The following is a 26,508-nucleotide window of genomic DNA, read 5'->3' as shown; positions in this document are numbered from 1 at the left end:
TCTCTGTGTCTCAGTCTCCCCTTAACTTACCCTTCAACCTCTCATAGGCACACAAGCATGTCTTTTGATAAAAAACATGCATCCTTCATAATAACATTATGACACCACTTTGATAGTTTAGTTTACGTAAAGAAGTGATGATGACGCGCCACAAGGCCATAACCCCGATTCTTTATACATTGGAAGAGAGAGTACAAGGGTAGGAGGAGGGGAAGCACAACTCTGATTTGCCCAATTTGTTCCTGTCAGATTAGCAGACCAGATAAAGAATTTTACAGAATTGGTTATAAAACAGTATGAACCAAGAGACAATCAACTTACGGAACTGCAGTATATCTGCTTTTTGATAGATTCATCATAAAACAGCTACAGAGAAGACATATAATCATAGTCTGCTGTATCCCTCCAGCCAACAATCAATACTTTTATTTGCAGTTGTGTTTTTTGTGTTGGTTTATAATTGTTGTAGACATTCAGAAAGCTTAAGAATTCCAGTTCCTGTGCATGTTTAAAACTAAATTCAATGTCTATATTCTATGCAATATTGCTTTGTCTTGCTTGTCTTAACGCTTTCACACTTAAATCCAACTACTATGAGTCACCAAGTGTGGTCACACATGACGTCAGGAAACATTCATGACAATGTACGGTTACAGTGTGTAAATCTTTCTTCCCGACAGGAAATCGTCTGCCAAGCTGGAAGCCTCTCTGGTTGCTGCAGTAAGTGATCCACTCAACTGTGAATACAGCAGTTGGTGAACTTACTAACCCAAATGTGCAGCTTCACAGAGATTAGGACAATTATGTCTCTGATTCAAGAGGTATATTCCTAATATTAGTGATGTATTTGTAAGTCAGTTAAGTGGAAAAATACAAGAGAAAGTGTAAGATAATTTCTAAGTTTCTTTTACCAAAAATAACTATCAAGGTCACCTAGAGGTACTTTGCCATTGCTGTAATTCAAGTATAAAAAGCTTGGGAAAAAAACAGCCAAGAGTAAAAAAAACCTTTTCAGAAAAAATGTGACCTTCAAGAGCTCCACTGACTACTTCGTCACCTGTGTCATGACTTCAAGGAAACCAGAGAGCACATTCGGAAGTCACTTAGCGTAATCAATACAGGATTGTGTTGCTCTAAGAAAGGCAGCAAAACAGTATAAGAACAGACCATAAGCTAACAAAGCAAGCTATTACTGTAACTGTTAGAAAATCCATTGTATTAAACCTCAAAATGAAAAATTAAACAGATCTGCTTCCTGCTTTTGAGTTGAAATCTATGAACAATTTCTGCTTTATCTATACATTTATTCTAGTCAAAATTTACCTTAGATCAACTAACTCGCAGGTTAGATTGCATTGACCAGTCTTTATCTTTTCCCTGTTCAGTCTAATTGCATGTAGAGACAACCGCGTGTGTTTGCTGCCACCTAGTGCACAGATGCAAATATGGCAATAATTTGAACCAATTTTCCATTCAGAGCCTCATCTTTACTTACAGTATAGGTCTTAGTATGGACATACATACCTATACTATTACATTTGTCAGTACTCTCTATCCTTTGTATTCACCCCCAATATTACAGTGCTGAAATATATGCTTTTCTTTCATCTGAACAGAGTAAAAAAGATTTTTTAAGGATGTTAAAAGACAAAAAAAAACATTTTAAACTTTTATTTTCCATTGCACAGTAATCTCTATCTACAGAATTTCTAAATTTGTGTGGCAGCAGATAAAGTCATAAACATCCATGTGAAAGTTGCATAAAACTGTACAAGAAAATTGGCTACAATGAGAAAAATACTGCAACCCACTGATAGCTGTTGAATCCAGGACAGAAGATGGCATATGGCAGATAGACAGGACTCCCTCTTGTTGCTTGAGTGTGTGGATTGTATTGGGTAAGAATACTGCATACTGTAGTGTATGGACAAGAAACAAATCACACAAAGATGAAAAACAAGTATAACATTGAAAAAGAAAAAACCTGAAACACATAAATAACAGTTGGGTCGGAGGGAAAGACATTGAACAGGTTTTCAGGGATGACTTCTAGCTAAAACTAGTTCTTTTTCCTGAAGTTGTTTTTTTTTCCTATTCTTCACTTTGGGGGTTAGAGACAGAGCTACTTACCAACATCCACACTACAATGCTGACTAAACACAGAGAAGGCCATATCTGTCGCTGTGGAACCAAGAGAGTCAGTGGTACACTTACTGAGGAAGAGAGAAAGGCAAAGACTGAAGTGAAGCAGAGTCTAAGCATGGGCCTAGACATGCGCCAGTGAAATTAAACCATAGTTTAGAGATCATCCTCTATTGTACATTATCCTGTTGTTATCTTTTTATCGTCATTGGTGGCTTTAGTTAGTGTAACAGACACTCAACTGGACACAGTCTGCTGACTGGTGAGACTAGGACATAAACATCAATTATTAAACAACCCAAATCTTAAATGATATCCATTAATTTACATGAGCACACCCTGACACACACACACACACACACACACAGACACACACACAAATACCATAAATATTGTTGTGTTTCAGCTGTAGTGGAATGGTTCAGGCCTTATCAGCCAACAGTTAGGCCCCTTCAAACATTAAACATTAGTCCAAATGTTACATTTTTATGACATAATGTGAAACAATACTACTATAAATGGCTGAGTTCCATTGCAACTTGCTCCATTTCTTGAACCCTGAAATGTGATGAAGATGACCACATTCCCAAATGGACCTGATCCCGGGTCTGCACTCCATGGGTGAAGTTATATTGTATAACACATATTACCGTATACTGTCTGGTAGAGTGACGAGCCAAACGATAATGCAATGGAAAAGCTAAAGCAACTCTTTGGCGTCAGAAAAAATATGGCCTCTCTCCTCTTCTGTTGCATGAGAAACCTCGACATTTACTTTCCAGTTGGTCTTAGATTGTCAAACTATTTACTTATATACAAATAAAGATTAAAAGCTTGGTAGACAGAGAGATACACCACATTTGAGCTTCACTGCAAATATGGAAATAGAAACGAGATAATAATGAAGGTGAACGTTTCTGACACCAAACACAACTGTCTTGCACCTCAATAAATAAATATTAACAAATAAATCACACAGACAACTTTCTCATACAGACAACTGTCAGCAAAACCTGAAATATGTTTTAAATGTATGCCTTTAAAGGATTATACATCAGTATCTCTATTATCCTGCATATATGAAAACACATAAATAGGGTTACTACTCATGTGTATGTAATCTCCATATTGATTCCAGAATTTGGAAACTCCACCAAATCTGGCTGGACGTATTTAACACTGATCTCATCAGCATTTGTACAGTCGCACTCACAGACTAAGCCAAACTGTGGAAGATTATGACATTAGAGGGTGAGGGAGGCAGTTCACATCACATCACACAGGTCAATAAATGAAATCCTTAGGTAAACAATAAACGTGTGTGGTTCATACGCACTTGCTTTGAGATTTCAGAGTCAAGACAGCTGATGTTGCCATGTCAGTGAGTACTTAACGATATATGCCTTTTATATCCTTGCCCTCCTTTTAGATTCCAGCCCTTTTCGTCAGGAGAAATTAATTTGAGTTGTTAGATAAAAGCCACAAAATGTATTTTTTCAACAAATCATATATCATCCACTTTCACAACAATAGAAAAATAAGAGATTTTCCAATAATAGACAAGAGCAAAAAACCCAACAAATAACAAATAGAGGAATGGCAAGAAAATAGAAATTAACACATACACGCACACACTGTTGGTAACGATATGAAAGTCTGTAAGATACAGAGGAGAGTCTACAGGTTGAGCGAGATGACGAAATATCCAGTGTACATCAGAATACGTTGTTTTCATCCCTGTGACTCTGCATAGAGGAGGCATCGCTGACGCAGCACTTCCCCTGGCACTTCAACGCCTCCTTCTTCGGCCTTCACACCCTGCTCCTGTCTCCTCGATGAGTTATTCCTTACTTTTGTACTTGTCAGTCAGAGGTGGATACAGCGTTGCACATTTATTAGCTTTATGTATATATAATGATGTATTTAGATTCGTATTCCTTCTTTTTACATTTTAAGAATGTTTGTAGTCTGTTTCTTCATTAGGTATTTGTCTTTTTTTCAGCTATGTTCGTCGGTTTGAATACTGGCCCCGATGGGCTCAGAGTGGAGACAACAGTAAAGGACATTTTGGCAAATCAGAATGATGAATCTCCAGGTGCTTGGGCCAATTGGCTACCTCGGAGGAGAAGTTGAACAGAGATAAACTAAGAGACAAAAACATAACAAGACACCATTTATTTGCTCCCTCTGAGGTTGTCCTTCTCCCCTGTCTACCCCTCAGTTCCACCCTTTAGACTGAGGTAAGAACAGTATTCAACATTGTGCTAGGGAAGAAAATCCCAAGTGTCCCAGTGAAGAAGGCTTGGAAGGATGGATGAATGGACAGACGCATGGGTGGGGGTCACGGTGAGTCCAAATGGGCCAATGGAAGGTGACAGTTGTGTCCATGGAGCTCTGCTCCTCCACTGTCACTGATCAGAACTGGTACCATTTTTTGTCTTTGCACTTCAGCATCATCTGGAAACAGAGGAAATGTTGGACTGAGAACATGGTTCAAAATATGAGGAATACCTTCCAGACTGGTGAGTTACACTGCTGTCACTGAAGTTCATGTCATGTCATAGAAAGACAATTTTGCTGTAACTTTGGATCACCTGGTAACATTATAAACATTGCAGGAAACAGGAGACCTTACATATATTAATTCTATGTCTATAAAAAATATGACACAACACACTAAACTCAGGACCAGACCTTATAGTCTGGGTGCTGGACCCTCCCTAAATAATTTAGATCATAAAAAAGGAAAGACTAGGCCAGAACTCAAATTAGATTTTTTGTTTATGGCCAAACAATTGTGTGGCCATAAAAAAATGTATTGTAATGATGTCCTTGTCTTTCCTTTTTTTTTACTATGTCTATCTCATTTATGAATAGAAAATTAGACTCCCTAGCCACGGTACTGGGAACTTTCTACAGGCATGTACTGCCAACTAGTGGGTAAATAGTGTGTAAGACTAAGCTCTCAGTATTCGGAAATACATACAGTATTTCACTGCACTACATCAGATGTGTTGTATGCTTTTCTTATACATTGTGTTTAGGGAGGATTGATATTTCTCACAAACATTTGCTGTTATGCAGTTTTACCAGATATTGTAACCAGCTCTGATGATCAAATCAGAACTGAAACAAGCACGAGCAGCTATGGTGTCCTTGCTGTGACGTCTCATGGGGTTTAATGTTTTCTCTAGATTTTAGACATTTAAAGGTGCAGTAGGTAAGACTTATAAAACTAACTTTCTGTCATATTTGCTGAAACTAACCCTATGTTTAAGTAGAACTACATGAAACAGGTAATTAAAAAAAAAATCTGCCAAAACCTACAGCCTGTAGTGCGATTTGCAAAAATCCACAGCTCCCTGTTCAGATCCACCAATTAGGGCCAGGGGGGGTGTCTAACTGCGTGTCAATCACTGCTCATACACACGCATTCATTCTCCCTTGTGGGGGGAGGGGCTTAGGAGACCATTTTGGGCTTTAGCAGAAAGGGGGGAGGGACTGAGAAGTTGTTGATGTTCAAATTTGTTGGCTAAGTCCTGGATCTTCCCAATCCTACCTACAGCACCTTTAAACATATTCTGTTACCTCGTGGGCATGTTTGGAAAAGGAGTCTGCGCTGGCCATCATGGCAGCTGTCCTCTCATCCAGCTCGCCCAGTTTCTGGCCTCTTTCATCCAGTGCTATCCGGGCGCGTGCCAGATCTCCAACTATACCAGACGCTGCCCCCTTCATGCCCTCAATGCCACCCGGGCCTGGGATGTGCTGGGCCAGACTTCGTGATGCCTTTCCAGCTGACACCTCACCAACTAAGTTAAGGAAGGAAAAAGAACAGGGAGAGATGTGTGAGTGAGAGGTTGAATCAATAAAAGACTGAACTGCTGTATATCTGGGCGTGTGTAGGTTTGGCATACATAGCTCCTCCCTGTCCAGCGACTGTGCTCCTCCCCCAAAGAGGCCTTTGAAGAACCCTCTGTTGGGTGCCTCTGGTGTCTCCACTGGTGTAAAAAGTTCACCCAGCATCTCCTGAAACATCAACACACACATCATCCTGCTACATACTGTACAGTTTAACTGCCCATGTCTATTTATACAGTGTTTTGGTATCGACTGCAGTACAATACATATACATATGAATACACAGCACAGTACATACCTTGTATGCACATTCCCAAACATATTTCCTTTATGTTATCCAGTTATTTGACATGATCATATTAATTGCCTTTAATATGAAATGTTTTCTATGCAGTTCTTGTATGCTCCCAAAACGTAGGATATAATCTGCAAAACTTTATTTATGATTTAAACCCTCAAATCCTGAACCATGCCACATTAAATCCATATGCATACTGTACTGTATATAGAAGGTAAATTGACCTGTAGGTTTTCACAGGTATCCTGGCTGTAAGTAATCCTCTGGATCTCAGTGGGGGAGCAGAGGTACATGGCCTGACCCAGGTTGGTGAAGCAGAAGGTCCTTGCTATCCGCATGTCTGTCAAAGGCAGGTAGTTTACATCCATGAGCGGTCTCAGTCCCGGCACACTAGAGAGGGGGGGCACAGAAATGACTTATGTGATTTTACACATACACACTTGCGCACAAACACACACACACACACACACACACACACACACACACACACACACACACACACACACACACACACACACACACACACACACACACACACACACACAAACACAGAGGCAGGCAGACAGACAGCTGGGCATCCTATCTTTGTCATGCCATATGGGTGACTGTTCTGCCTCGGTCTCTCTCCTCTATGGAAGTGAAGATTAATGAGGGTGAGCGACAAAGTTATAAACACCTCCTCACTTATACCCTTCCACACACTGCATGAAAATTAACCTGGTATGTCTGCATGTGTGTGTGCATGCCTGTGTCACCTTGGTTTACATTGTTAAATTTAGGACGTTTAGCTGTAATGTAGCGTTGAAGGTTTAGGTTAGCATTGGGGTTAAAAGGATGATAGGAGAGAAGTCTAAGGATGTGTCTGGGTGTGTTTGTTGTTTGTGTTGTTTGTGTGTTTTGCAAGAGGACAAACGTTTGTGTCGTGACTTTGAATGACAACTTGAGCAAAAAGAAATGTTTAATTGAGGATATAATATGATGAGCATGTCCACCTCAGTGGTGACAGCATTTGTTTCTGCCATTTAAAAGTTCAGGCAATCTATTACCCAGATAACATTGTTAAAAAACAAACAACAGTTGTTTTACACTTGTAGAATATACGGAATTGTGAATGAATAAATGACACATAACAAAGCTAGTACTTAGAGCAACATTGTATCAAGGATAATTCCATCGTCACATAACATTGAAGTGATATGACACTGAATATTGAAATCTGTCTTTTGAGTTTAAGCGTTCCGTGCATGTGCAGTAGGTGTTAGCAGCTGCAAACTGAAAGTGAAGGCTGTTCTCCGCTTGGATTCACATTGATTAAACTGGACTCCAATAGTGCCAAGTTTCATTGTGAAAAAAAACTCCCAAATAAACTTTTCAAACTATCTCTGCAGCCTTATCCACTTCATCATAGCCCATACACTCACCTAAAGGATTATTAGGAACACCTGTAAGATTTCTCGTTAATGCAATTATCTAATCAACCAATCACATGGCAGCTGCTTCAATGTATTTAGGGGTGTCGTCCAGGTCTAAACAATCTCCTGAACTCCAAACTGAATGTCAGAATGGGAACGAAAGGTGATCTAAGCAACTTTGAGCGTGGCATGGTTGTTGGTGCCAGATAGGCTGGTTTGAGTATTTTACAATCTGCTCAGTTACTGGGATTTTCATGCACAACCATTTCTAGGGTTTACAAAGAATGGTCTGAAAAAGGAAACTCATCCAGTATGCGGCAGTCCTCTGGGCGAAAATGCCTTGTTGATGCTAGAGGTCAGAGGAGAATGGGCTGACTGATTCCAGCTGACAGAAGATCAACTGTGACTTAAGTAACCACTCGTTACAACCGAGGTATGCAGCAAAGCATTTGTGAAGCCACAACACGCACAACCTTGAGGCGGATGGGCTACACCAGCAGACCACCGGGTACCACTCATCTCCACTAAAAATAGGAAAATGAGGCTACAATTTGCACGAGCTCACCAAAATTGCACAGTTGAAGACTGTAAAAATGTTGCCTGGTCTGATGAGTCTCGATTTCTGTTGAGACATTCAGATGGTAGAGTCAGAATTTGGCATTAACAGAATGAGAACATGGATCCGTCATGCTCGTTACAACTGAGCAGGCTGGTGATGGTGGTGTAATAGTGTGGGGAATGTTTTCTTGGCACACTTTAGGCCCCTTAGTACCAATTGGGCATCATTTAAATGCCACAGCCTACCTGAGCATTGTTTCTGACCATGTACACATCTTTTGATGGCTACTTCCAGCAGGATAATGCACCATGTCACAAAGCTCGAATCATTTCAAATTGGTTTCTTGAACATGACAATGAGTTCACTGTACTAAAATGGCCCCCAAAATCACCAGATCTCAACCCAATAGAACATCTTTGAGATGTGGTGGAACGGTAGCTTCGTGCCCTGGATGTGCATCCCACAAATCTCCATCAACTGCAAGATGTTATCCAATCAATATGGGCCAACATTTCTAAAGAATGCTTCCAGCACCTTGTTGAATCAGTGCCACGAAGAATTAAGGCAGTTCTGAAGGCGAAAGGGGGTAAAACACGGCATTAGTAGGGTGTTCCTAATAATCCTTTAGGTGAGTGTATGTGTGCTCATGATGTCTCAAATATGACTAAATCCCATCTCAATCCTCATGCAGGACCCTGATGAGCTCATAAGCAGGCACCTGTGCCCACCTCCTACTCCTCTATTGGTCAGAACTAATCTAGCATAGCTTTCTTATTGGCTAGTTTACACATGGACACTGCACTTCTTCATAATCACGTCTGTTTTAAAGTGTTTCATCCTCAAAAGCCAGATTTTCTGTGGTTGTCATGGCAACACTGACCAAAATTGGCAAAAATACTGACCCATCTTTTAAAAACACAAACTCAAGTGTGAATACTGTTCGCTGTAAAGTAGCAAAACATACAGAGCACAACAGAAGGCAGATTAAATCTACTTACATCTAATCAATGAACATGATCATTCAAAAAGACTTTGATTGACACATTTTTATAATAACCAGCTATTTCCAACTGACGCAGACTGACATGTTTCTCACCTGAGGGTCATGATGTGGCCATTGGCACAGAAACAAGCCAGAGACACACCTTGGCTCATTTGCACCACATCTGCCCTTAGGATGAAGGAGGTCTCTGTGATACTGTGTTTATAGATGCAGGTCTGGGAGGGGAGGGAAATGACTTTGGCCTGTTTCTCGGAACACACCACAGCATACTGGCTCTCATTGAGGTCCTGGGAGGTAGAAGGGGATACTGAGACAGGCCGACGCTTACGGACCTTCTCTCTTTCTTCACCATCTGCTGTAACGTTGGGCTCAAACCAGGGCTCAAACGGAGGGGGCAGCATCGAACCTGTTGAGTCCAGGAAAGCCATCCGCATGACGCTGCCCTTCAGCCGCACCAAAATGCCTGATGAATGCAAAGAAAAGGCTTGTTATTGAAATTTAAATTCAGTGGCTTAATGTATTTCATAGTGGTGCTTTTGTTTTTAAAAGTCTGACAATATTGTGAACATCAGAGACAGTTTATGCATCACTCTACTTTCCATCCCTTCTGACCATTACCCACCCGTAGGTGAAATGATAACTGGCTGCAGTTGCCGTTGCTCCCCAGCAGGTGGTAATGTGAGCGCTAGAGACAGCACAGTGCCCAGAGTAGTGCCCACATACAGGCAGGGTGTCAAAGCGCTGTCCCCCTTCCGGGCAAAGGTGTCACTAAAGTGGAAGGAGCTGATGGACTCTCGTGCTTCCTTGTCGATGCTGGTGACGCTGGAGGAGCGCGAGCGGCTGAAAGAATTGTCCCTGTGGTCTAATGGGTTGGCACCCCGCGGCGGGCATACAGACAGGAGGACAGTAAGGAGAAAACAGAGAGAGGTAAAGCACCCGCAAAGCAGTAAAATCACAAGGCAGTCAACACCGATATGGACACTGTATTGTACAAAATAAAGTCATACATAAAAACATCATAGTGTCTTTAAGGCATTTGACATTTTACAGCAAACTCAAGACATACCAATTGAGTAACAACTGTATATGTTTATGAGTGATCTCTGTACGATATTGACGATGTAGATACAGGAAACTGGGAGAGAAATCCAAGAGTATTCTTAACAGTGGGTAAATATATAAAAGGCTGGTCTTATTTATCTCTTTGATGGATTGGTTAACAGAGCAGCATCCCCTGAAACCATATTGATGGTGACTTTATATTATACATACTTCATATCATATATTATACAATAGAAACAAATCCAGTGCAATTATGCATTTGCACATTTTCACACGCCGACCAACATTTTCAAAATCTCCAATCAGCATTTTTATTAGTATGAAAGAACCAGCTATCAGGCACTTTGGTTATAACACTGGAACTCTTAAAACAAACATACAGGTAAATGTCTTGGCACTTGCACATTTTTAATTTGACATTGTCCCATCCAATGTTCTTGGTGCTTTAGAAGAATGTTGTACACTGTACTCCTTTTTTCAAAGTGACAATATTTCTGTTTGGGCAATTTTTAAGGTACCAATCAGACAGAGAAAGGAAAGACATAAAGAACACAGAAGAGAAAGAGAAAGCTGCAAAAGTAACAGAAAGCATTACGGTGAGATGGAGTGTGCATAGTTTAGCTTAGCACCATTGACCTCTAGTACAACCCCCACCAAGATCAAAAAAGTGGGAGTCAGAGCAGAACATTTCAGACTGAATTTAATTGCAACACTTTGATTTAGCTCAATAAATTTCAATTCTGGTCAGATCAATGCTACTTTTATCTCATGCAAACTTAGGAGAATATCTGCAGAGCATGCCAATTTTGAGGCTAATAACCAGATACAACTGGACTAATGGGATGTGGTTAGAGTCCAGGTAAAGTGAGAAAGATATACTGCATTTCACACAAATTGTTTGGAGACACGAAGTCATGGCTTACCCAAGTCTGGCTTTAGCTCAGTAGGCAAGCTTAATTTCCGTGACATCTTTGCTGGAAAAAAGAGAACATCCCTCTTTACAAACACACGTCTACGCTAACACACAATGCCATGCAAAGCTAGAGAACTAGCATTGGGCTAGGATTGTGCACAAAGCTAAAATACACGAAAATGACAAAAGGCTGTGAAACAAAGTGCCGTGGGATTGTTAAATTGTCTAGGGGTCCCAAAATGCTTTACACAGGAGAAGACACTGCGTAAGGACTCAGAGACAACCCTGTATATCACAGAAGCATGCTGTGGAAGACAAAACAAAGGAGGTGACCTTTGGTTGCACAATGCCCTGCAAGAGAGGACTGGTACAGTGAGATACATCAAAACTGCACAGCCAATCAGGACCCTCATGCCACAGGAGCATGCACCAAGAACAGGAAGGAAACAGAAATTACAAACAGGAGATGGAAGAAGACAGTTGAAAAGATGATTACTGAAGTAGTTACTGTAAGATAGCTGAACTTTGTTGTTGTTTTTTGCTTCATTCATTAATAACCGTATTAGGCACACCCAAAACACATTAGGTTTTTAGCTCGGGTGCTCAAATCATTATAAATAGAAACAACAATAAATGAATGTCGTAGGTGTTATTTCTCTGTCTGTAGGAGAAAGAACTAAAAGGAAATATATATGATGAAAGGGGACATTCATCATGCATTTACTTACAGTAGATATTATGTTCATTAATGGTAGCAAGTTTTTTTAGGTTTGGATAACTGACAGAAACCCACCTTGACAAATGAAGAAATGTATACAAAAAACCCTGAAAAGTCTGTGACATCCTTTAATACCCTCAAGCCCACATTAGGTTGGGTGTAACTTCATTACATTTTTTGTTTCCATTTAAAAAAAATAAAGTACCAGAGGCATAATTTGAATGTTCGACACTACGCATAATCAAGTTTTCAAAGCTCGCAGTTGTCCAGCTCCTGTCCATGATTTATGTACACAAATCTACTATGGATTACTCTTACCTTCTATTTACTTTAATCTAAGGGTTTTCACTTATTCTGGCTAATTAGACCTCTGCTCGGGTTATGGGAAGTGTGTGAGGTCACCAACTTCATCAACCAATTAAAATAAAAAAATGATCTCTCTGCCCTCACAGGTACAACAAAGCTAATAGGAGGATCAGTATTATGTGCAGTATATTCTGAGGCTTAGAATATCTTTAAAAACATGTTTTCAGGGGTTCAGACTAATTAAACAAGGTCAGGCTAGTTAAAAAGAATCTACGACATTGGTTTAAGAAGGACTGGTCTAAAACTCGATTCTCTGATGTAGCCGTCATTTTAGACAACTACTTATTGTCACCTGAATCAGAATGAAGGTAGGATCCAGAACCCCTGCCTTCCACAGACAAAAATCATTACTATATGTAATAATCTACTTCATCAACATACACTGAAGGCACACAAAGACAGAGTTAGACAGATGAGTTGCTCCCCCGCTCTGTGGTGTCATCATACTGTACAATGGACAGAGCCAATCTTGTAACTCATAATGTACGCGAAGAATCTGCTGTAGGAGGTCAGGACAGATATCACAGGCACATTTACAATATGACACTCGTGCTACTTACATGTAGCATGCAATGTGTGTCTAAGGCAATTACGCTGTATTGTATGTACACAGACAGCTAAATTCCTGCCCTGCTTTCAGGTTAGCCTCTGCTCCATGAGCTTTCAGTTCTCGGCGTATACCTTTCTAACTATATACTTGTGTACAGATGTAAAATATGAGCATGTTGTCATTTTAACCAAGAAAGAAATACTGTTGTTTATAATTCAATACAGTGAAAACCAAAAGATAGTGGAATAGAAGCTAACCCATAAGTGAAGCTGAACTTTGGCTCTCTATGCTCTAGTCTACTTCTTCCCACTGTGGTGACCATGACACAGAGGACAGAGACAGGGGGAGGGGAGGGCACACTTTGTCCTGCCTACACAGCCTCTCATGAAAATCTTTGGCCAATCTTACCTCCTCTACCACCTCCATTGTAGAATTGCGGTAGATTGCTGTTTGACATCAACACTTTTGGGGGTGTAAAGGGGAAAGTAAAGTAAATGTGCAGTTAGAAACACCTTTTGGCTTGTTACTACACATACGCTGTCACTGTTTACCTTGATTATTTACTTTGGTTTTTTTTTTAATCCTGAGCATCAAACTGTCCTTTTAGTTCAATAAAGCTGGTTCAAAATTCAGGACACTGATTTGACTCAAATACCCTGTTTTCTGATGTAAAAACCCTGTACCCTAATAGCAGATGAGAGAATGCTGTACTGTACAATATTACAACTGGTTGCTTTTTTATAATAAAAACAATTGGCCGGTGAAATCAACTCAGGGGGAGGTTCTGATACCATTTATTTTAACAGATATCTAAGGATAAAAGTCTATATGACATTTAACTTTGTATTGCATTTGTGCCCAAAATGAAAAACAAATCAAAATAATCCCAGTTTCATTTGGGTACCATAATGAGCAAAGAAGCCCTTCCGTTATTTTATGCAAACAATTCCTAGAATTTTCTCAAATGAAATGACACTCTCCTGGCACTACTGGAGTCTTAATTCATCATACTGCAATTTATTTCAAGGTAAAACTGCATGAAAAACAAATCTAAATAATATTTTCCCACTGGCAGATTTTATCACTTACTGCAAGACAGTGAGAAAAAAGCTTCGCCCTAGACTAAATGACTGTTAAACAGATATATTTTTTGCAGGGAGGCACCTTATCTCTCTCTCTCTGTCCTATGAATAATGCAGAGCAGACAGATGTATCAGACCACAGTCTGGTGGCACCAGACATGGGGGGTTGAGGCAGTCATCATACCTGCAGCAGGACTCCAGACTTTGGGATTTGTTTTCTGTCTGACCTTTTTAAAAAGCTCCTTATTCAGTGCCAAGTTACCCCTAATGAGATGGATCTGGGCTGTTCTCTCACCTTCAGCTGAAATACTAATGACGTAAGAAGGCGGCTAGTAAAGAGCAAAAGAGCATCTTACAACACACAGTGTAGTTCTTCTGTGGTGGAGGTGCATACAATTCTAAGTGACAATGGATTTTGTGGGTTTGCATTTGGTCATATTCACCGATATGAAAACTGCTTAATATGATAATGTTCTGTGCAAATCTGCTTCAGCACAGTGAGTGCACCCAGACACATTTTAACTGAAAGAAGATCCCTGCTCAAAATCCAAGTCAAAACTTAATTCACATCATCTTGCAACTGATATTATACATTTAACTGTGGAATATTCCTTACAATTATGCAGTTACTGAATATGTGAAAATACCCAAGGCACTTCAGGTTGAACTTTTACTTTTTAACTTGTTCTCTGATTAATGTAAATTAATGGGTTTCTCTTAGAGTTATGTTTCATTCAATGTATAATTCTTAGCTGTCACACTGAATTAGCATGACAGAGATTGGATACGTTTACAGCCTATAACCCATTTTTCCACGATACCGTGTGAGATTAAAACAAATTTATTCCTGTCTATTGAACTCTGCAAAGTGGTAAAAGAATGCATGCACAAATGGGAAAATACTCTCAAAAACCCATAAACGTATGGTAATAAACTCAAACAGTGCATTCAAACAGTGCATTTCTAAAGACTGAGGCAGAATGAAATTGACAGCCAGACAATTTTACGGTTCAACAAAAAAACCTTCTGTATAGTTCCAGTTTGATGAGCAACAATTTCAATAAAACAGTATTAAAAGTAGAGGCTCTTTTGAAACATTAATCTCTCTACCTGACAAAAAGCCCCTCTTGCATTTAATACATGGTATTATAGGAATATTTTTGACTGGTTCACTGTTGGCTTTTTATGTCTAGATAACACAAAGCCTGCTGCTATATTTCTCCCACTTTTCTTTTAATAAGACGCTGAAGGACATGTTACCTGAAGTAGGGGACTTGCAGCGGTCCTCTGATGTGGCTGAGCCCTCGTTGATGTCGCACAGACCTGTAGCAGAGATCATACAATTCAATTCATACAGAAATAATACCAAAAAATAACCACTGGGGAGTTCATTCGTAAAAGTATTACACTACCCTACACTGCCAGTTCATAGAGAGCCTCAGATATCAACTGGGATTGCTGTATGTTTTTTGGGAGATTGGACTGGACCATAAGAACAAATGGGATGGTTTCCATGTCGAATGTTCTCTTTACTTGACACGTAATCTGACCAACAGACTAGCCCATCAGAAACTCTGCTCATATTTTAAACATGTATGTGATTTGTGCATCTTTAATGTTTCTTCATCCTGTTCTAAGTCTAATTCCTCCTTTTGCCATGTGCATGTTTGTGTATGAATATGTGTGTGTGTGTGTGTGTGTGTGTGTGTGTGTGTGACATTGTCCTGTGAGGAGAAAGCCAAGCAGACAGCAGTCTGGCAGAGAAACACAGCTGGACGCTTGATTACTGCTCACAGTCGCCAAGCTCTGACAGGTGCCAGCCCACTGCTCAGCAGTCAGTGACACCAGATGCTCTGAGTGTACTTACATGTGCACGTATTTGTGTATATGTGAGCGTTTGTGTGTGTACATTGGTTTGCTTGTGTGTGCCTGAATATATCGTTGCGTAGCTTATCTGTGCATAAATCACAAACATCAAAAATAAATCCTTCAGCATCCACAGCTTACTAATGCATCCATCAAACTTTTTTTTAAGTATGGGCAGTGCATCGTCATGACACTGCGGCATCCTCTAAGTAGCTGCACTGCCATCATCTAACACAGGGTGGCAGTGTGTCCATATGGGAAGCATCTTATTAGCTATCCGTGGTACTATGAAGCTGCAGTGGCAATGTGTGTAAAAGGGATGGGCTGTGGGAGGGTGTGTGTGAATGAGAAGGAGCAAAGAGACAGACAGAGAAAGAGGAAGATGGATAGAGAAAGAGTTTGTGTAGTCAAAGTGCTTTGTTGTGTATCAGCCTTCTGAATTAAGACTGGGTAGCATAATTTTTAGATGCACCGTGTGTTGTTCGATGATTTCGTTCATTCTCATGTTTGGATCAGTTTACAGATCAGTTCAGGGACGTTTGGACATGTGGGGTTACTGAAAATCCCATTATAATGTTCACTGAAAGACTGATTAGAATTCTAATGCAGACCTTTACTGAAAAAAAAATCCTTGAATACAAAATATGATTTTGCTTCTCGTGCATTTCAGGAGTTTTTTAGCCCAATTTGCCTCAACCTGCCGTGTGTTTGTCTAGCTACACTAGGCTCCATTTACACTGGAGTTTAACAAGTGACTTGCAAGTTTGGTGTTCAGCCATCTAGCTTTTGAGTTTGGGCAAAAAAAGCTTGGATGTACTGTATGATTAGTCAACTGAGGACATAAAATAATAGCAAGTTGTGTCTTCTGGCTGAGCTGTAATGGCAAGAAACATAAACGTAGTCTTCTCCATCTTATCCCTTTTCCTCATTACCTCCAGAAGGCTGTCGTGACTTTCTTGGCGAGCGGGGCTGTCTCTGGTAGGGGTCATTGGAGCCATAAAGCTCGACCGTCCCCAAGTTGAGCACTACCGTCTTCTGGACGTAGTCCACCACAGCCAGACCGTTGCTGTTGCCAAACACCACACTGGGGAGGGGTTGACAGAGTGAGGTAGGAAGTGGAAAAAGAAGGAGGGACGAGGGGGGAGGGAGAGAGTAAAGGAGAGATGGGTTAAAGAAACATGGTCATGAGATTTGACTTAGTTTTCAGAGCTAAAAACACTGTAGTCAGAGCACAAAAACAGCTGGAATCTCCTAATATTCTTAGCAGTCATAAATCGTGTTGACAGGCCTGGTTGCCTCTGTAGCAGTGAGCAGTTGCTGCTTGAACTGCAAAATTGTATGCATGTCCACTTTGCATATTTTGTCTTGATATATTTGACTCAACTTCAGATGATGATGAACTAGAATAAATAGTGGGAACTTTTCAGAAAAGATGTTCCGTTCTGTATACTTACAGGCCGTAGGAGGAATTGAGCGCCAGACTTGTGATCTGCTGCGGAGGCTCCCCGCTCACCCACACTAACTGGACCACCAAATCTACCTGGTAACCTGCAGACTGCTTCAGAGGAGTACTGCGTACTCTGGAGAGAAGAAGACAGAGTTGAATGGAAAAGAGTAGAGACAGCGAGAGAAACTGAGAAAAAAATAAGGTTTCATAAAGAGAATGACAAGTGGTGCAGCTGCAGTTCTGAAACTGTTGTGTGTTGAGAGTCTGGCATGAGTGGCTGCAAGGGGATGATGGGAGGCCGTGGCTGAAAATGCTTCAGGCGCTGACTTAGTCTGTGCTAGAGTGCTTGAGGCGAAAGGCAAGACTCTTGTGTGTATGAGTGTATATAAGAATGTGTGCAAGCGCTTTTGAGAGTTTATGTAATCGGTATGTGTATGTGTGTGTGTGTGTGTGTGTGTGTGTTTCATACTTGAGGCAGGGCATGTTGCCTCCGTCAGAGTTGTTGCTGCTCGTGGAGGGATGTGAAGGTGGGCCGCTTGTCTGAGGTGAGGCACCAGGGGTGGGAAGCGCTGATGTCTGTTCTCCCCCTCCACCCCCGCCGTCTGGAGACTCTATGTCGTTCAGCTCGTACTGCATTCGCACCTCTAGTAACTGTATAAGACAACACACACACAGGTGCAAGTGTAAATGCAAGATTTTAGCAGATTTATAAAAGAGGAGAGCATCAATATCATGATAAAGACACAAAACTCTTGAAAACAATTTTTTATGAATTCCTCTGAGGATGGGAACAGTCATATGACCGGGAGTGACATCCACATACATCCACAGAGTCACTTGATAATCAACAATAGAGATTTGTTTGACATGTGTGTGTGCTTGTGTGTGTAGGCAGACTGAGGGTCAAAGAGTCCTCCAATACTGAAATATTCCATTCCTTCTAAGTCCTCCTTCAGGCTACTTCTCTGCAACCTCCGCCTTCGCACAGCCACACACACACACACACACACACACACACACACACACACACACACACACACACATACTACCTAAACTCACACATATACACACACACAATGTTCATAAGCCCCTCTCTTTTGCATTCTGTCACTCTCATTAGCCCCACTGACAGAGTGATCAGTGCCCTCTCCTCGGCTCCTCACTCCCACCTGCCTCTGTGCTCTTCTACCTTGATTTCTGTGAGGTTATAGAGGTGTTTTACCTTCAGGGAACGGAGGCTGTTCTCCTAATTACAGCTCGCTGCAACTACATATCTACTCCTGATCCACATCCCAGACACACGCTTTGAGCATAGGAAAAAGTGCCAGAAATTTCTCTGACACATGCATCAGCGCACACTAGCAGTCATCCACAGAAAATGCTTCCGACAGGAAGTTGGCTGATTTGCAACAAGGCACTTGAACTCTACATTCATGTTTTTTAGGGTTTGCTGTAAGCCCAGTTTGTTTGGAAGAACAAAATAATTGAATAGTCAGGATAAACAGTGCTGAACACATTGAGGGCACCAGCTAAAAAATTTAAATTAATTTACAGACCTGTGAGGAAAAATCATCATCGCACCTCCCACGCACTTTGATTGACAAGTGATCTCTTTCTAGAGCAAGTCTAGAGCAACAACACCACAGCGGTGACTGCTTAACAAGAAAAATTGTTGCCAAAATTATAAATAAATAAAGTATCTTGCTGGTTTACCAATTTAACACTCCACTGCTCCAGAAAAAAGCAGAAACTACGCATATAAACAGTATACATGCACCCTCTCACTTGTATTATAGGAGCTGCAAGCATTCTCGCACAGATAAACAGCATTTCTCTTTACATTATGTCATTAAACACAGACTCCCAACACACCCCCATAAGCACTTACGTCGCTATCAAGGCAGATTATAATGACTGAAAATGAAAGTCTAGCTTTGCTTGTTCACTGATCCGTCTGTTGGCATGGCAACCATACTGCCTTTGACTAGGCAGATATTTGAGCGCATGTGTGTGTGTTTGTGCTCTTAAAACAGTAAAGAAAGTGAGTGCTGAGGGCAAATAATAACAAAACCCATGCAAAATGTATTCTTGATGAAAAGTTACACATGTCCCTTATTTGTGTTTGTGCTTGTATGGTTACAAGAGTCTTACAATTAAAACTGGGTAAATATACAGTAAGTATATATGTTTTTCTGTGTTTGTATTGAAAAATAAGCACTGCAAACTGTTACCCACCTGCACCACCTCAGTAGTTACTTCCAGTTTGCTGAAGCGGTAGATGATAACATTGGCTGACACCCCGGCCACACACAGCATCCGGCTCTCAGGGCACCAGGCCATGATCTGAATGGCAAAGGGGTCTTCATCTGACACCTCGGTGCTGCTCTTGTCCTCCTTGGACCGGTTTCTGTCAAACACCTTGGCTGTTTTGAGCTTATAGAGCACCTGGAGCATTACTAGGAGAAAAGAGGAAAGTATCAGTTGCAATCCAGGGAAATCAAACAATCGAATATGACTCTCAAGAATATGAAATCAGAGGCAATATGGTGCTTTGAAATTTAAATCATCCATTATTACTACGTGTACAATAGTTAATCTAAATAATACTTATTTTGTTGATATTGACTGTGTGAAGGCTGGTGCTCACATTTAGAGACATTTATTAAAAAATACATTTCTATATTAGTTTTTAAAGTTGCTTCCTTTCCGTGAGCTTCCCTTTCGGTCTCTTTGTTGCTTATTGTTTGTTCTAAACAATAATTATAATTTCTGAAGCGTATACAAAGCTTAGCCGTTGAGTGAACTCACTTGCAGAGGCATCCCAGAACTTCACAGTTCCATCAGCATGCCTGGAAATTCAAGAGAGGAAGAGAAAGAAAAGATAAAAGTAGAGGAACAAGAGAGAGGTGACTTTCCATTTGTGTCCTGTTGTCTTGACTACTAACTTTGAATTCTAGACTGATCAAAATAAATAATGTTGTACAATTTGCAGCATTAAAACATCACAAGAATAACAATCGAAGACACAAAACCCGATGTCTAGGTAGTAAATCAAAATCAAACTAAAATATTTTGTTTGGTCCCCAATTAATCATTTAACACAACCATATCTCTCCTCTTTAGAGGGATTTAACTAATGATTTTCATGACTTCAGGTTGTTGTTTTTTTAACTTTTATTTATCCAGGTAGTCCAAGTCGATTGAGAACAATTTTTCATTTGCAACGACGACCTGTCACATTCACAGTTACGCATTCATACCTGGAAGCTGCCCAGTACAACCACAGTCTGATCTGCTGGCCACTGAGCAGCTCCACTGGAGCGGTTGGGGTTAAGGGCCTTGCTCAAGGGCACCTCAGTGGAGGTAATGAGGGAGGGACAAGCGCTGCTCTTTCACTTTCTCCACCCAGATTTTTTCTCCTGCCGGTCTGGGGATTGAACCAGCTTCCTTAACCCCTAGGCCACCACTGACCTTTAACAAGAAGGTAACCAGTAGGTTGACTATATACAGTATATGACCAAAAGTATATGGACATCCCTGTCCATAATCTTGTTTTATACTTTTGTTCCTGAGGCTGTTTTTCCGGTTGCTCGGCCCATTAGTTTAACTCATGGGAAATCTTAATGCTATGGCATACAAAGATATTTAACACAACAGTTTGCTTCCAACTGTGTGGCACACGTTTGGAGAACATCCTGTCCTGTTTCAACATGACAATGCCTCTGTGCACGACGTGAGGTCCATGAAGAAATGGTTGCTCTGTTTTGGTGTAAAAGAATTTGACGGGCCTGTACAAAGTACTCAACCTGTACTCAACCTCATCAGACACCTCAGCTAGAACACCGACTGTGACCGACCTCACTAATTAAGCTCTAGTGACCGAATGGGAGCAAATCCCTGCAGCCATGTTCCAATCACATATGGGCATAATGCTCACATGTCTACATATTTTTTGGCCATGTATTACATGATACATGTCATTTAGCTGACGCTTTTATCCAAAGCGACTTACAATTGCTATATATGTCAGAGGTCGCACGCCTCTGGAGCAACTAGGGGTTAAGTGTCTTGCTCAGGGACACATCGGTTGATGTATCGCAGTGGGAATCGAACCCAGGTCTCCCACACCAACGCATGTGTCATATCCACTGCGCCATCACCACCCACAACCACTACATGTAGTGTAAATTCTGTTAATTCTGTTAGTAACAGAACATCCAGCAACGTCCACATTGCTAATTGCCTAAAAATGAATTGAGTGTGCACAGGATTACATTAAACAACAGGTGCTGAGCATGACAGCTTCTCCATAAGGTGTCATGGAAAAGGACATTGTCATAAAAAACATGTATTTTGGTTGCCATTTCTTCCCCTCACACTTCTCATCGTTCAGCTGAGTGGATTGGGAGAGGAACGTTTTGCAGGCTGTGGCACTCTTAGAAGGAGAGAGAAGCCTGTACAGAATAGTAATACAGCATGTAGGGGTGAGGAGAGAGGGAGGAAGAAAAGGAGCCAAACCAATACCTCAATGTCAATTCTTCAGTGTGTGTGTGTGTGTGTGTGTGTGTGTGTGTGTGTGTGTGTGTGTGTGTGTGTTCTGTCAAAAACACCCCTTCTCCCCTTGTTGACAGCTTAGAGCGGGATAATAAACATTAAAATGGAGTGAGGTGCACATGATTGGAATATATAAAGACCTACAGTAAATATTCTAAGCCAATCTCCTTCGCTGTGGAGACCAGACAGTGCAGGAGAGGTGAAAGTAATTGAGTTGCAGCAAGACAATAATGATAATGCTAATGAAATCAGTATTGTCTTACCCAGTGATGATGATCTCTGGGTAGCTCTGTGTGCCTTGACCCCAGTTTCCGCCATTAATAGGCCATTCCTGGATAGACAGCAGACACACACATTACATTAGAGTGAATGAGAGACCACAGGTAGAATGTTAACAAACAGCACGTCAATAGAAACATGATAAAATCACACTTGTGCATGGGAAAACAAAGGCAGGGATCCTTTGTGTACCTCTCTCAGTGCATCTTGCAATTATACATTATGCACCTCAATGAGTGTGTGTCTCCATCTGAGAGCATGTGTGTGTGTGTTGGCAGGGGGTTTGGCTTTGAACACGTTGACACATACAAAGGTTATCATGATGACTCATGGTGATCTTTATGTGAGAATGCCCTCCCGCAGCTCAGCTAGGCCTTGGCTTAACAAAAAAAAAGGGAAAAAAGCAGCAGCCAGGCAGCCAGTTTAGGTCAGTACATGCTGACATTTCCGACAGAAAGCTAGAACAAGGCGACAGGGAAAAGAACATAAGCATACATAATGGCTGAAGGGGTAGGGGTTCTGTCTTAGATGATACAGGGATAGGAGATGAGAATGACAAGAGAAAGGAGGTGTACAAAGAGAGAGGATGATCGTTAAGTATTATGACACTAGTATATATTCGGTTTAGCGTCACAGAAACATTGAGAAAGATACTTTAGCACTAAATTAACTCATGCTGCATGCATGCAATTTGTAGCAAAAACATGCATGTATGTATTAATGTGTCCTTCGTTAAGTAACCTTGTTGTTCTTGGAGTGCGGCAAGATGGTTAGAGGGTGTAGTGTGGAACATTTACATTTCTAATTTAGGCATTAAGCTCTTTTACGACACTGCTATCCAGAATGACATGAAGGAAAATTCCTCCCTCTGGCTGGGAGGTGTGTTCTTCACGAAGGAGTAATGGTGATTTATTATGTTTTTATTTATTTTAAGTTAAACAGAAGTCTGATTCTGCTTAAACCTACATTGTGTAATTTTTTGAGTTGATTCTTAGCAAAACACCCTTTGTTCTTTCACAAATATGTACTCATTCATGTGTAATTACTTCCACCAACTAATCAAAGTATTCTCGTAAGCGTAGAATCTGACATTCAGAATCATTCAGAATACATAGGAGCGACTCGCTTGAATGACGGCAGCCATGTAGCGCCTCCATCTTTAAAATACATTAGCCAAAGAGGGACATACCTCCGCATTTCGCCCTCTTACACCTATTGGCACTGTGACGAATGCAAGGGGGAGATTACTCGCCAGTGAAGCGAAAAGAGAATTAAAACGACAACGCGACAGGCAAAGCAACAAGACCAAAGTTAATATTGGAGTGGCTAGAACAGCTGCGTGTAAACGATGGAGAGATCTAATTTCGGGTTCGGCCACCGTAGGAGGAAGGGCTAGAAAGTAATATTCAGTTGGTCGTCATATACAATTTCACCGCTAGATGGGAGAAATTCTTACACAATGTAGCTTTAAGAAATGGTTGCAAACAATCATGACAAAGAGTAAGCAATTTCTGTAGCGCTTATTTTACAGTTCTGTAATTTCCTAATAATTTCCCAGAAATATCTTCGTAATTTGGTACTAATTATAGGAACAAGACAGCTGAGGCTGATGGTAATGTCTTTAGCTTTTCTAGTATTTGCTAAAACTAGCGATTTTTTCAGTTGGTACACCTGCCAGTGTAGCTAAGAGAGTCTTTTAGTCTGTGCACAACAGGTTAACATGCAAAGTGTAACATTTGTCTACAGAAAATTATAATAATAAATTAGTATTGCATAATATTTACTTGGATTTAAATGGTGCTTTTCTTCGTAAGAAATTCCCATTTTTCCTATAATTAGTACCACATTACGTTGGCCTTACACCTTAACTCAAAATGCATGTCATTTTTGTTTGCATTGCTTCTAATCTACTGAGAAGAAACAAATATCACTTCCTCTCCAACCAATTATTTCTCCCTTTCCTTGCAAAATTGTAAACCTGGAAAGAGGCCCTTGCTCTTTAATTCTGAGGGTCTCTATCCAAAGCCTGACATTTACCAATGCTATGTTATATGTGAAAGATTGTTCCATTAAGGTTCCCACAACAGTAAGAAAGACCAGTGGCGGTTCTAGACCATTTCAAATGGAGGGGCCAGGCTGGGGCCACGAGCCACAAGTGTTACATACCACCAAGCCTCCATAGGTTTGGTTCTACAAAAGACTAACGATACACATATAACAATAAACACAAGAATACTCATTCAGTGTTAAACTACATTTTATTTATCACCGCACATAAATAATAGCCCCTCTTTAGGGATAAAGGTGGGGTTAAAATGTATGAAAATATTTGCCACAGTTAGGGGGGCCAGAGGGGGGTCGACATCACAGATAACAATATGAAGCGTTGCAATATAAAGCTTCCCTATATATTACCTTCTTGCTGTAGCCCTGTCGTTTCTGCCGCGAGCCAACAGAGTAAAGTGCAGGTATGAGGTCCACAGGGCAGTCAGCAAAGTACTCGCAGCAGGTCACAGGAGACTCGTGGATAGTCAGAGGATAGGGGTTCTCGAATATAGGGTAACTGTTAGCAAGAGGGCACAGATAAAGTCATTCTTAATTCAATTAATCTGCCTACCAAGTATCAGTGCATTAATCTCATTCAGCACTGCATGCATACTAAAGAAAAAGATTAATGAAAGTAAGTTATATCATGTAGAGGCAAAATATAATGAAGATAACGAGTGATAATAGGCCAACTGTGTCATTTTAGCCCACATTTAAGGAAGAAAAAATGATGAAGAGGTATTTAATAAAGAGTCAGACTCACCCATTTTGTGCAAGGTCGATCACCACTAAATCCTTTTCTAGAAGGACCACCACAGCGTAAGGTTCCTGAAAATCTGCACAGAGAAACAGCGAGACAAGTCATTCATCACACCATACTTTCAGTAGTGTTGTAATTCCTAGAGAGAGAGAACTCCCCTGAAATCTAAAAAATCACAGGGGAGGAATTTCTCAGACTTTATATGGCAAATGTTATTATCATATCTGTGCCCTGAAGATGTGAGGGCAGGAATGTTTAACGCTTCATTTTCATTAATCTATGTGATTTGTGTCTGTGGGGGATATTGCTCTGGTTAAATATTTGTATCAGTCTGATTTGGGAGTAGAATTTCATATAAAACCTTAAGATGATTCTCCCTTATAATAGATTTTAAACCTTTGTATTGAATGAATTGATAAAATGAATGCACTGATTCCATCTACAGATATATATTTAACTTATAAGGCACAGCACTGGAACCAGTACAGATCACCCTGCTATTTGCACATATCTCTGATTCTAGTCACAGTCTGAAAGCATTATAAAAGTCATAAATACTAATAAGGGGGGCACACACATCCAGCAATAACATAAATAAATAAAAAGGTAGGACAGATAAATTGCGAATACAAACATAATACAAAGAAAATTCATGCTCATTAATAATTAATTAAAAGGGTGCAAAGAATTCCTTACTTTCATAGATTCACATGGATCACATCAGAGCCGCCCAGTTTTTTCTTATATGTTTAGCCACTAAATGCCTCCTCTGAAGTAGCAGGGGGTTAAATGCTTAGCTTTAGTGCACATTGACAAAATGTATGATACATTAAGAGAAATAACTACCTTTCTCACCCTTAAAAAGCTTGGTCTGGGTCAATGGCAGACAGTAGCTACACGTCCTATTTTGGATGTTTGATTTGGAAATAGCATCACACACCACAGAGACAATTCAGATCTGTTGTTTAAAGCTGAAAGGCCTCAGGCTGTCAGAAGTCTACCAAGGTTAAAACACTTGACAACTGTTGTCACCACTACATATCTCACTGTCCTTCTCATTTTACTTGCCAGGCACTGGTCTACAAGTGGTTCACCTTCTCTTGTCTTCTTCTCTTCTCTCATTATGCAACTTTAAACCCCTGAACAGTATCTCTATGTCTGTCCGTTTTGGCATTTGTGAAGCTGCTATTTCCAAGGTCAAAAGTGAATCTCCAAGCTTAAGATCTAATCTAATTTACTCAGAATGACTATGTATTTTTATGAGTTGTATTTCACCTCTGAATCTTTGTCTCTGTCTGCATACTGTACCTCTCTGCTACTTTGTGTGCCTGTACTAGTATGTGTTACGATACTTTGTCTGCATCTGCAGCCAGATGATCATGGATTATCCACCTCCTCTACGTACTAACGCTAGTTACTGTAAGCGTGCACATACACATCATCAGCCAGACAGACAAGTATTGTTTAATCCAAAGACCCAGTAATGTCCATTACCATATGAAATCAGCGGGTGGTGACATCAGGTTGCCAGTGAGAAGTCGCCATTATTACATAACTCACTAATCCTTTCTGACGCTGTATATGTGCCAGATA

General features: G+C 40.6%; 1 protein-coding gene across 5 annotated transcripts in view; it reads right to left on the bottom strand.

Moving 5' to 3' along the window:
- Positions 1-1,656: 1,656 nt before the first annotated feature.
- stxbp5a (syntaxin binding protein 5a (tomosyn)) overlaps positions 1,657-26,508 on the bottom strand; it is a 99,672-nt gene continuing 74,820 nt past the window's right edge. The window contains exons 11-27 of one of the 5 annotated variants that reach the window (XM_031321846.2): positions 24,919-24,991; positions 24,525-24,672; positions 22,094-22,161; positions 20,085-20,125; positions 19,512-19,732; positions 17,746-17,927; positions 17,284-17,409; positions 16,762-16,913; positions 15,224-15,286; positions 13,290-13,343; positions 11,258-11,308; positions 9,895-10,134; positions 9,366-9,735; positions 6,523-6,688; positions 6,057-6,168; positions 5,731-5,951; positions 1,657-4,599 (exon numbers count right to left, since the gene is read on the bottom strand). In XM_031321846.2, the coding sequence (XP_031177706.1) occupies positions 4,558-4,599; positions 5,731-5,951; positions 6,057-6,168; positions 6,523-6,688; positions 9,366-9,735; positions 9,895-10,134; positions 11,258-11,308; positions 13,290-13,343; positions 15,224-15,286; positions 16,762-16,913; positions 17,284-17,409; positions 17,746-17,927; positions 19,512-19,732; positions 20,085-20,125; positions 22,094-22,161; positions 24,525-24,672; positions 24,919-24,991 (2,330 nt within the window). In that variant the 3' untranslated portion in view covers positions 1,657-4,557. Of the gene's footprint in view, positions 4,600-5,730; positions 5,952-6,056; positions 6,169-6,522; positions 6,689-9,365; positions 9,736-9,894; positions 10,177-11,257; positions 11,309-13,289; positions 13,344-15,223; positions 15,287-16,761; positions 16,914-17,283; positions 17,410-17,745; positions 17,928-19,511; positions 19,733-20,084; positions 20,126-22,093; positions 22,162-24,524; positions 24,673-24,918; positions 24,992-26,508 lie in introns of all 5 variants that reach the window. The other 4 variants (XM_031321845.2, XM_031321848.2, XM_031321847.2 and 1 more) reach the window with 4 other exon arrangements.

This window comes from Sander lucioperca, chromosome 19 (genome assembly GCF_008315115.2).
Source record: "Sander lucioperca isolate FBNREF2018 chromosome 19, SLUC_FBN_1.2, whole genome shotgun sequence".
NCBI classification, from domain to species: Eukaryota; Metazoa; Chordata; class Actinopteri; order Perciformes; family Percidae; genus Sander; species Sander lucioperca.
This window is presented reverse-complemented; position numbering and strand designations above follow the sequence as displayed.